We start from the raw sequence: 12,209 nt of genomic DNA on the forward strand, positions 1-12,209 counted from the left end.
CAGTGTTAGCATGTTAGCGTATGGGGCCTCTCACCAGATAGTCCAGTGTTAGCATGTTAGCGTATGGGGCCACTCACCAGATAGTCCAGTGTTAGCATGTCAGCGTATGGGGCCACTCACTAGATAGTCTAGTGTTAGCATGTTAGCATATGAGGCCTCTCACCAGATAGTCCAGTGTTAGCATGTTAGCGTATGGGGCCACTCACCAGAAAGTCCAGTGTTAGCATGTTAGCGTATGGGGTCTCTCACCACAGATAGTCCAGTGTTAGCATGTCAGCGTATGAGGCCTCTCACCAGAAAGTCCAGTGTTAGCATGTTAGCGTATGGGGTCTCTCACCAGTTATTCCAGTGTTAGCGCGTTAGCATATGGGGCCTCTCACCACAGATAGTCCAGTGTTAGCATGTTAGCGTATGGGGCCTCTCACCAGATAGTCCAGTGTTAGCATGTTAGCGTATGGGGCCACTCACCAGATAGTCCAGTGTTAGCATGTCAGCGTATGGGGCCACTCACCAGATAGTCCAGTGTTAGCATGTTAGCGTATGGGGTCTCTCACCAGATAGTCCAGTGTTAGCGCGTAAGCATATGGGGCCTCTTACCAGATAGTCCAGTGTTAGCATGTTAGCGTATGGGGCCACTCACCAGATAGTCCAGTGTTAGCATGTCAGCGTATGGGGCCACTCACCAGATAGTCCAGTGTTAGCATGTTAGCGTATGGGGTCTCTCACCAGATAGTCCAGTGTTAGCGCGTAAGCATATGGGGCCTCTCACCAGATAGTCCAGTGTTAGCATGTCAGCGTATGGGGCCACTCACCAGATAGTCCAGTGTTAGCATGTTAGCGTATGGGGTCTCTCACCAGATAGTCCAGTGTTAGCATGTCAGCGTATGGGGCCACTCACTAGATAGTCCAGTGTTAGCATGTCAGCGTATGGGGTCTTTCACCAGATAGTCCAGTGTTACCATGTCAGCGTATGGGGCCACTCACTAGATAGTCCAGTGTTAGCATGTCAGCGTATGGGGCCTCTCACCAGATAGTCCAGTGTTAGCATGTTAGCGTATGGGGCCTCTCGCCACAGATAGTCCAGTGTTAGCATGTCAGCGTATGGGGCCACTCACTAGATAGTCCAGTGTTAGCATGTCAGCGTATGGGGCCACTCACTAGATAGTCCAGTGTTAGCATGTCAGCGTATGAGGCCTCTCACCAGATAGTCCAGTGTTAGCATGTCAGCGTATGGGGCCTCTCACCAAATAGTCAAGTGTTAGCATGTCAGCGTATGGGGCCTCTCGCCACCGCTGAAACGGGCTTGATTCCCGTTCGAGACATGGATGGTATCTTTTTGTTTCTCGGCCCTCGATTTGACTTGTTCAACGTATGTGAGCTTACTAGAAACTTGTGTTCCTAAGCTCCAGGATGGGCCATTCTTAATGTGTATGAGGATTTTAAATGTGAAGCGCATGGTTGACACTGTACACGTGTTATATAAATACTATATATCACTTACCAGCCTGAATGGTGACCGCAGCCTTGGCCTCGCGATCTTTCCTCCTTTCCTCCTCCTTCAATCTAAGCCTGCGCAGGCGATCTGCTCGGCAAAAACAACACAACGCAGAATAATTGATAACTGAATCGTAAGGTTTTGCGTAGGCAAAAAAAATAATAATAACTCGACGCCACATATTTTACAGATGAAAAAAGAGGGCATATCTCCAAACGGATCTTAACTTAGGATCGAAATCCCTTTTTTTCCGGACGAAAAATCCCTCTGAGCGAAGACGAGAAACGACCTCAACTCACGTCAGAATCAAGAATTCCCCCCGATCCCAGTGAAGGAATGCTCTCACGTCAGAATCAAGAATTCACCCCCGATCCCAGTGGAGGAATGCTCTCACGTCAGAATCAAGAATTCACATCCGATCCCAGTGGAGGAATGCTCTCACGTCAGAATCAAGAATTCACCCCTGATCCCAGTGGAGGAATGCTCTCACGTCAGAATCGATAGTTCACCCCCGATCCCCGATCCCAGTGGAGGAATGCTCTGCAAACTTTGCCCCAGGCCCTTAGGACCAACCTACCTTCTTCCATCAGCATGGCTAACTGACGCTGGCGCTCCACCTCAGCCCTGTAACGCTTCCTAGCTACGTGACCTCGGTACACTGCAAGCAAAGATGAGGATGTCACGCCAGATGGTAGGCTTGAGCAACTCAAGGTAGCACGCACCCATGCTCTCAGTGGTGTGGCGTGAATAATTTAACTCACCTTTCTGGATCTCAAGTGCGGCTGCGTGCCTTTTCTCTTTTATTGCTGTGTATCGTCGTCTGGCCAGCCATCCTCGTACGACTATTGACAAATAATGCAACAGCATCAGTATCGAGACCGGAGGGAAGCACTGGACTTGTCCCTCTACAGTACACACTCACTAGAACGATTTCACGTAACCGCTTTTAACATGCTAATGAGAAAACTAACATGTTAATGAGGCACACGCGCGGTAAGTTCACCCTTGGGAGAGTATTGACAAAAAACAAATATTTCATTTGTTCTCTTTTATTCTCAAACATTTCACAACCCGATGAAAATGTTAAAGCGGTGATACATCAAATTGGATCAACCGTAAACAAGTGTTTGTAGCCCATTCTAGGCAATTTTATTTTCCCGTCCATAGAAATTTACGCAAACAAAACAATTGAGAGAGTCAGAGTTCCTAACTTGTGTGAACTACTTGTCCAACTGCTTCTCAACCTTATTTATGAGATCGTTCACTTTACCAGAGTTTCCATGGCCTTTGAACACAAAGCTGTGTGAGCTTCTTGTGCTTCCCTTGCCCGTCTTTTTTTTCTTGGATTTTGGTTCCGATTCATTTTCGCTCTCAGAGGAGAATCCTGCGAATGCGGTCGTTAATTTGTACTCGACTTTTCTTTGTGCAGGCGTCTGCTTGTTCGCATAACGCATTTGTTGCCTCACTATCTCCGACTGTGCGCCGACATAAATGGGCTTTGAGGTAGATGTTGATGGCTGTGGAGCTGCCAATGCTTGTTTTAAGATGTTTCGCATGTGCCGCGAGTGTGCCTCATTAACATGTTAGTTTACTCATTAGCATGTAAAAAACGGTTACGTGAAATCGTTCTACTGTGGCTTATCATGCTGTATTTGACTCTCCCGCATAATATTTAGTAAAAAAGCATCCATTTCTGCATCGGCTAATTCAAGCGAGTGACGAGTGACTTCAATCGTGGATGGTTATTTTGAAATTCCAAATAGACCGTTCCAATTTGAAATGAAAACAATGATAAAGCGGATATTCTTTAGAAAAAAAATAAACATACCTTTTTGCACGATAACCACTCGTACTCGATAGTCTTCCAGCATCTTGCCAAGCTTTTCCACGTGGTAGTACTTCAGGAAGACCTTGGTCTTTCCCATCCTCCACTTGTCCAGACGTGCGGCCTTTAGGATAGTCCTGCAAGCCTCGCCGTTACTCCTAACTGGTTTATGCATTGGGAAGCCGATGACCTTGTATCTTTTCACGAAGTCGTCAAAAGGCAGACGCTCGGAAAAACCCTAGGTGAAAAAAAAAGTAAGAAAGTAGGAATGGTCTTTTTAATACCTTCTACCGATTTATAGTGAGAGTTCCAATTAACTAAAAAAAACCTTTATCTCATACATTCTTTCTGTCGCCTAATCAGGTTGCAACTTGGTACTTCTGCTAAAAAAATAGTCGCAAAGATTAGGTGTTTTCGAATACCTGCTTTCGGATTCTTGTTGTTTCAAGCACTCCAGTGTATCGGAGCTGACACAGGACCATTTCCTGGTCGAACTTTCCAGGAACCATGCCGCCATTCGGTCTGATGCACCTTTATAAAGATAGAATTAAGCCCTGGTCAAAGGAATCAGACAAGGAAACAGGCATCTAACCATTTCCTGGAATACCTACCGGACAAAGTGTGACTGCGAGGGTAAGAGCTTGGACAGAAGGTCTTTTAGTGAATACTGAAGAATAAAACACAGTTCAATTTTTAATTGGCAGCATCTCAACGAGCTGCACTACAACACCAATAAATCTAGACCAGAAGGAGCAAATCAACAGCTATGGTCGCCGCACATACCCTGAAGTGTACTGAAACCGTCTGGTTTATTTTCGAGTTTGAGCTCGAGTTGAGCTTCGCATCTGGTGGGGTTACCAACTTGTTACTCGATGCACGCTGGAAACATAGCAATCAACGTTAAAATATTTCATCATTTTTATATAGATCGAATGAGTAAGACTATTGACTTTCTAACTCATTAGGCGGACCTCTGAGCAGAACATACCTGATTGGACCGTAGTGAAACTTGGTTAGCGGTTTTGCTGACGTCTGCAATTGAATACATTTTGTATATTATTCTCGATTCTGAGACGGGCACAGCAGTGTCGATGTGACTCAGAAATAAGCCTAATATTGTTGGCATTGGAAAAAAGATGAAACAATAGATTGTTCCAGATATTCCAAATACAAGAACAAGGAACTCTAACATTAACATCAAAAGGGTGGGTGACAAAAACAAGGAGGAAAGTCGGAAGGGAACGTTACCATATAAGACGCAATTGGGGCTCCAAAGTAATAAAATGACATAGATAAGGCAAATATGTGTCATGGCCTCATATGGCGAGAGAAGTAGTATTGGAGCGAAGCGAGGCATCCAGCGTGCACCAGACACGAGACTGGACTCACCAAACTTGTTTCTGTTTCTTAGTTTTATTAGATTTCTTAACCAGTTATCTCCTGAATGCTCAACGCCGACGACGACCTGGCACTGTTCTCGTTTCGCCTGCTTCATAAACTCTTCAGATAGATGCCACCAGCAGGAATGCTGCTCAACTGAGACGTCTGGGCTCAAGAGCAGTAGAGAGAACAAACGAAAGAGTAGAAGAAGATTAAGTGAGAAAGAGGGATAAAAGGTTCGAGAGAACAAGAATAGAAACGGAAAAAGAAAAGAAATGTATGATCCAAGGTAGGATGGGAGAGAAGGAACGGGATAGGTGATGAAGAGGGTTAAAGGTTTTTTCCAAAAAAGGGAAATTTTCATACCATCTTTTGTTTTCTGGTTAATAAGTGTCCTGACCAGCCTGTTTTCTGTAAAAGAAAGGAATATTCGAAAAAGCTAAAACAATACAACAATGGAATTAGAAATAGCTAAAACAATACAACAATTAGAAATAGCTAAAACAATACAACAATTAGAAATAGCTAAAACAATACAACAATGGAATTAGAAATAGCTAAAACAATACAACAATGGAATTAGAAATAGCTAAAACAATACAACAATGGAATTAGAAATAGCTAAAACAATACAACAATGGAATTAGAAATAGCTAAAACAATACAACAATGAAATAAGAAATAGCTAAAACAATACAACAATGGAATTAGAAATAGCTAAAACAATACAACAATGGAATTAGAAATAGCTAAAATAATACAACAATGGAATTAGAAATAGCTAAAACAATACAACAATGGACTTAGAAATAGCTAAAACAATACAACAATGGAATTCGAAATAGCTAAAACAATAAAACAATGGAATTCGAAATAGCAAAAACAATACAACAATGGAATTCGAAATAGCTAAAACAATACAACAATGGAATTAGAAAGGGCAGAGACAAATAGGCAACAGTATATTAAGTACTGACTCAAAAAGTCGTCCTACTGTTAATACATTCATTCTATGTAGTGCCATAATACAAATTCATACCGCTAGTGCGAAGAACATGAACGACATCTGGGGACAGAGTATCACGGTTCTTTTCCAAGAAATTTGTTGCATTGTATTTTACCTAAGGAAAAATAGATTAACTGTTATTATCAGAATACTTTCAGAGCATGCTTTTATTGTTACAAAACCATGCACTTACTCTCCCAGCGTAGTGCTTGATTGTGAACGAGGGAAAATTCTCTGTTTCTTTTGTGCGCTCATAGCAATGTTGCTTGATGTTATTATTGAATTTTTCTGAAACAGAGGTCAGAACATTACCATCGATTTTTCTGGCTAGGGACGCTCAGCCCTCTTTGTACCCACGTACCAGGGTGAAATTCTTGCCTTCAGGAAATGGACTCTCCTTTTTTCTCTTGTACTTACCAACCAAAGTAAAATCCGTGGCTTTAGGGAATCGACTCTCCTCGTCGAGCAGCGCAAGCACACCTATGGGTTTCTGAAAGGCAAGCATCATCAACATTAGAACGCTCGATCGCGTTTTATTAAATAATAATAAATAAAAATTACCTGGAGGAACATGTCTAAAATAGGCCGGTTGTCCTCAAATGTGATGCCATGCAGAGGGATACCTTCTTCGCGGTATTCGTCCTGCGCATGAAAAACAACAACAATTGCTTAAAACAACTGGCAAGCCTACATTATGCCCTTTCTCTAAACTACATAGGGCGCATTTAAAGACAAGAGAGGCTAGACAACCTGTAGCTTTTGTGATTTTTGACAGATTTGTTTATGGCGAACAATGGCTCAATTTCTTTATCCCACTACCATTACACGAGCTAACTCTCGATCTTTCTTCAAATTAAATGTCTTTTTTTCTATATAATGTTTTAATGTTGTTTAGATAATTCTTGATTTCTAAAAAAAACACACACAGGCAACTAGAAGTTTGCATTAACTACTCACAAGTTCCCAGGAGAAGATCTGCTGATTGAAGTAGAACTGAATCTGCTCGTTGGCAATGTTAATGCACAGCTGCTCAAACGAGTTGATCGTGAAGTTTTCAAAACCAAAAATATCCAAGATGCCAATTCTGTGTTTGTGATCCCTAGTAGAAAAGTAAAAAAGGGGAAAATTCGCTCACCGACTATTAATTCCATTGGACATCATGAAACAACAGTTAACCCGGAATCACCATCCCAACCAACACTAACCAGCATTGACAGCACAGCAACACTACCACAAAGGGTGGCAACAACAACCCAACATAGTAATCCAGGATTACCACATTTACCACAGCAGCCTCACAACCCGTCAGGCAGAAGCCACCTTCACCCATCTATCAAAACCAGGTCTTCACCATCAACAGACACCATGGTCATCATCATTTCCGAACGTCATCACGATTGCCACACATTAACCGACCATCTTCAACATCGCCAACTAAAACACACTAGAACAGCCACAAGCCCGTCTCCTCAGCCCTCAGCATCAACGTTCAGCAATGGCTGAATTACCGACAGGAACCTTAAAACTACAGTTCTGATCACTGATTGGCAGATCAATTTTAATCTTCATGTTTCCACTTTTGGTCATGACCACATATGTATGAAATAGGTCATTTTGTATGAAATATGTCATAGTTTACATGCATACTCACCCTATTGGCTCTTCAGGAGACTGTCGCAGCAGCACATTCATACGTTGAACGATCCAACTAAAAAGACTTCCATAAAGTGCCTAAAATCAATAAAAGTATGAGTGATAGGCACTTGCAACAAAGCAAAATAACAACAACAAAAGGCAACTTATTCAGAGCTTACGAATAAGCCAGGAAGTCCAGCCAGAAGGGCTGGCTTAAATTTGCCACTCAAAAATAACGTGACTTCTTAGTAAAAGGCGCCTATTTAGTTAATCATCTATGTAACACCGGTCTTTACTTGGATACCATAATATTTGTTATGACACTAAACACAACAGGATGGTGGCGATCACCTTTGCCATGGCATCTCGGCAGTCGACCGCTTGCTCGACCGTGTTGTTTCTGATGATAGTCTCCCCTGTGACACAAGCACAAATAAAACGATTATTAGCGTATTTTAAAACCTTTGTCAGTCGAAAACAAAGTCGCTCAGGAGCCTCCTGGAAGACAATGTCTTGTCGAATCATTGCTCATCCACAAAGACCACATCATTGTTACCTCGTGTTACATTACTGTTCGTAGTAAGTGCATCTCTTAATTCCACGGCATTCAGATTCAATAAGGACGAAACTGCAAGTATAAAAGAAGCAGAAGCTAGTAATCGCGGTACTCATATGGTGTTGGACTTTTTCCTCTCTCAGACCGAGTCCTGTCATACTAAGGCGCAGTGTATAGCAGAACTATTCCATGCGGCATTTCGTGCCGACATTGTGTTCACCCAAAGGTCGGTGTGCCGACTGAACCTCTCCTCAGCTATATTGATCTCGAACATTGCACCTCTCCTCGGCCGTACTGATCTCGTATATACCGACTGCACCTCTCGTCGGCCGTCCTGATCTCGTACATACCGATGACAAGGACCTGTGGATTGGAGACCATGCTCTTGTCGCTGAGATGAGACACGGACTCATCTTCTGTGAACACGATGTCTCCCATATGGATGATGGCAGCAAGAACGGCTAGCAGGGACGACACCTCCTGGAACAATACACGATGTTTTCATACGGCTGCGAAAGAGACGATACTCCCAACAACAATACACATAGCATAATTTATACGATAAACAGGGACGATATTTCACTGAAACGACATCTTATGCCTTTGAAATGGGGACAAGGGGTGAAACTTCATCATCAACACACAAATAAGGACTTATACGAGTAGGGACTTACCTACGGCGATTAGGGACTTACAGACAGCGAGTAGGGACTTACAGACGGCGAGTAGGGACTTACAGACGGCGAGTAGGGACTTACAGAAGGTGAGTAGGGACTTACAGACGGCGAGTAGGGACTTACATACGGCGACTATAGACTAACATACGGCGATAAGGGACTTACATACGGCGAGTAGGGACTTACATACGGCGAGTAGGGACTCACATACGGCGAGTAGGGACTTACAGACGGCGAGTAGGGACTTACCTAAGGCGAGTAGGGACTTACATACGGCGAGTAGGGACTTACAGACGGCGGCTATAGACTTACATACGGCGAGTAGGGACTTATACGGCGAGTAGGGACTTACCTAAGGCGAGTAGTGACTTACAGACGGCGAGTAGGGACTTACCTAAGGCGAGTAGGGACTTACCTAAGGCGAGTAGGGACTTACATACGGCGAGTAGGGACTTACAGACGGCCAGTAGGGACTTACAGACGGCGAGTAGGGACTAACATACGGCGAGTAGGGACTTACATACGGCGAGTAGGGACTTATAGACGGCGAGTAGGGACTTATAGACGGCGAGTAGGGACTAACAGACGGCGAGTAGGGACTAACAGACGGCGAGTAGGGACTTACAGACGGCGAGCAGGGACTTACAGACGGCGAGTAGGGACTTACAGACGGCGAGTAGGGACTTACATACGGCGAGTTGGGACTTACAGACGGCGAGTAGGGACTTACAGACAGCGAGTAGGGACTTATACGGCGAGTAGGGACTTATACGGTGAGTAGGGACTTATACGGCGAGTAGGGACTTATACGGCGAGTAGGGACTTACAGACGGCGAGTAGGGACTTACAGACAGCGAGTAGGGACTTATACGGCGAGTAGGGACTTATACGGCGAGTAGGGACTTACAGAAGGTGAGTAGGGACTTACAGACGGCCAGTAGGGACTAACATACGGCGAGTAGGGACTTACATACGGCGAGTAGGGACTTATAGACGGCGAGTAGGGACTTATAGACGGCGAGGAGGGACTAACAGACGGCGGGTAGGGACTTACAGACGGCGAGTACGGACTTGCAGACGGCGAGTAGGGACTTACAGACGGCGAGTAGGGACTTACATACGGCGAGTAGGGACTTACAGACGGCGAGTAGGGACTTACAGACAGCGAGTAGGGACTTATACGGCGAGTAGGGACTTATACGGTGAGTAGGGACTTATACGGCGAGTAGGGACTTATACGGCGAGTAGGGACTTACAGACGGCGAGTAGGGACTTACAGACGGCGAGTAGGGACTTACAGACGGCGAGTAGTGACTTACATCATGAGTGAATCCAATGACGTCAAAGCACCTCTGCACCTCTTCGAATCTCTTGCGATTGCCGAGCGTGCACACAACGTCCTGTAAGTTACGCCCACCCGTCTGCAGATAGCTAGAAATCAGAGAACCAATGAGGCCATGGTGAGTTGTTTTTTGTCAGGTGATTGCCATTCATGGATAACTCACTTGTGCTGAGAGTAGAGCTTGAACGAGTACTTCTCGAGTTTCTTCTGGTGGGCCAGGCCCGCGATCATGTAGTAGAAGATGTGGAAATTCCGCTCATCACTGTAAAGACAAGGAAATACCTGTCAATAGCCCATAGCCACAAGACAGCTTATAAAGACAACAATATAAATACCTGGACTGAAAGACAATTCTTGACTTTTCTAGCAGATATTCGGACAGTTTTGCTGAAACGAAAAATTATTCGTATTTTGTGCCGCTGCAAGGGATATTTGTCCACGCCAAACATACTTCGTTGGCCCAATACTCAAGTGTGGAACATAGGCTAGTGACACTTCACGGCAAATACATGGAGCCTCGTCGTACCATCATATGATTCTTTTCCAGCCGTACCTTGAACTTGTTGTTGTTTTGGCTCACGCAGTAATATTGCTTACCTCCGATAAGAGCGCCATTAGAGGTGAAGTGAAGCTCCAGAAACTTGCCGAACCGACTGGAATTGTCGTTGATTACCGTCTGGGCGTTACCCAGTGCCTCCATCAGTGGGTTTACCTGGAACCCCAATCAGTTAGAAGACTGAATAAATGACATCTACAAGAAGGCCATTAAAACCCCAATCAGTTAGGAGACTGAATAAATGATATCTACAAAAAGGCTATTACTAGAACCCCAATCAGTTAGGAGACTGAATAAATGGCATCTACAAGAAGGCCATTAAAACCCCAATCAGTTAGGAGACTGAATAAATGATATCTACAAAAAGGCTATTATAACGGACAAAATCCCAGTCCGTTAGGAGAGCCTGATTTCTACAGGTAAGCTTTTACTAGAACCCCAATCAGTTAGGAGACTGAATAAATGATATCTACAAGTAGGCTATTATAACAGACAAAATATAGAAAGGAGAATGGTTGAAATAACAACAACGATGACAAAAAACAATGAAAAAAGGACAAACAGTGAAACACTGAACATAATACTTGTAGTACCTGTAGTATTTTTTCCTCAAGCGTTTTGTTGCCGCCCTGTTGAGAAAAAAACAGCTTTCGTTATATTGATCTAAAATTGAATGAAGATACTTACCCTCATTGAAGATACGCACTACGATACTCAGCGTGCACAAGCGGTTATAGAGACGCGCTATGATACTCAGCGTGCACAAGAGGTTATAGAGACCCGCTATGATACTCAGCGTGCACAAGAGGTTATAGAGACGCGTTATGATACTCAGCGTGCACAAGAGGTTATAGAGACGCGCTATGATACTCAGCGTGCACAAGAGGTTATAGAGACCCGCTATGATACTCAGCGTGCACAAGCGGTTATAGAGACGCGCTATGGTACTCAGCGTGCACAAGAGGTTATAGAGACCCGCTATGATACTCAGCGTGCACAAGCGGTTATAGAGACCCGCTATGATACTCAGCGTGCACAAGAGGTTATAGAGACGCGCTATGATACTCAGCGTGCACAAGAGGTTATAGAGACGCGTTATGATACTCAGCGTGCACAAGCGGTTATAGAGACGCGCTATGATACTCAGCGTGCACAAGAGGTTATAGAGACCCGCTATGATACTCAGCGTGCACAAGCGGTTATAGAGACGCGCTATGATACTCAGCGTGCACAAGAGGTTATAGAGACCCGCTATGATACTCAGCGTGCACAAGCGGTTATAGAGACGCGCTATGATACTCAGCGTGCACAAGCGGTTAAAGAGACCCGCTATGATACTCAGCGTGCACAAGCGGTTAAAGAGACCCGCTATGATACTCAGCGTGCACAAGCGGTTAAAGAGACGCGCTATGATACTCAGCGTGCACAAGCGGTTAAAGAGACCCGCTATGATACTCAGCGTGCACAAGAGGTTATAGAGACGCGCTATGATACTCAGCGTGCACAAGCGGTTAAAGAGACGCGCTATGATACTCAGCGTGCACAAGCGGTTATAGAGACGCGCTATGATACTCAGCGTGCACAAGCGGTTATAGAGACGCGCTATGATACTCAGCGTGCACAAGAGGTTATAGAGACGCGCTATGATACTCAGCGTGCACAAGAGGTTATAGAGACGCGCTATGATACTCAGCATGCACAAGCGGTTATAGAGACGCGCTATGATACTCAGCGTGC

The 12,209-nt window shown here is 44.4% G+C and overlaps 1 protein-coding gene across 9 annotated transcripts in view; it reads right to left on the minus strand.

The window, feature by feature from the left end:
* Positions 1-12,209, minus strand: part of LOC5515566 (myosin-IIIb) — a 42,185-nt gene that overhangs the window by 16,470 nt on the left and 13,506 nt on the right. For all 9 annotated transcript variants that reach the window (XM_032385208.2, XM_032385209.2, XM_032385205.2 and 6 more), the window contains 23 exons: positions 11,066-11,101; positions 10,514-10,628; positions 10,252-10,303; positions 10,080-10,178; positions 9,894-10,005; positions 8,248-8,377; positions 7,898-7,969; positions 7,693-7,757; positions 7,358-7,437; positions 6,664-6,805; positions 6,268-6,348; positions 6,124-6,196; positions 5,900-5,994; positions 5,740-5,821; positions 5,067-5,111; positions 4,309-4,352; positions 4,104-4,199; positions 3,932-3,987; positions 3,743-3,851; positions 3,324-3,558; positions 2,257-2,337; positions 2,073-2,153; positions 1,502-1,582 (listed from right to left, as the gene is read on the minus strand). In XM_032385208.2, coding sequence (XP_032241099.1) covers positions 1,502-1,582; positions 2,073-2,153; positions 2,257-2,337; positions 3,324-3,558; positions 3,743-3,851; positions 3,932-3,987; positions 4,104-4,199; positions 4,309-4,352; positions 5,067-5,111; positions 5,740-5,821; positions 5,900-5,994; positions 6,124-6,196; positions 6,268-6,348; positions 6,664-6,805; positions 7,358-7,437; positions 7,693-7,757; positions 7,898-7,969; positions 8,248-8,377; positions 9,894-10,005; positions 10,080-10,178; positions 10,252-10,303; positions 10,514-10,628; positions 11,066-11,101 — 2,062 coding nt within the window. The remainder of the gene's footprint in view (positions 1-1,501; positions 1,583-2,072; positions 2,154-2,256; positions 2,338-3,323; positions 3,559-3,742; positions 3,852-3,931; positions 3,988-4,103; positions 4,200-4,308; positions 4,353-5,066; positions 5,112-5,739; positions 5,822-5,899; positions 5,995-6,123; positions 6,197-6,267; positions 6,349-6,663; positions 6,806-7,357; positions 7,438-7,692; positions 7,758-7,897; positions 7,970-8,247; positions 8,378-9,893; positions 10,006-10,079; positions 10,179-10,251; positions 10,304-10,513; positions 10,629-11,065; positions 11,102-12,209) is intronic.

Source organism: Nematostella vectensis, chromosome 2 (assembly GCF_932526225.1).
Source record: "Nematostella vectensis chromosome 2, jaNemVect1.1, whole genome shotgun sequence".
Lineage (NCBI taxonomy): Eukaryota > Metazoa > Cnidaria > Anthozoa > Actiniaria > Edwardsiidae > Nematostella > Nematostella vectensis.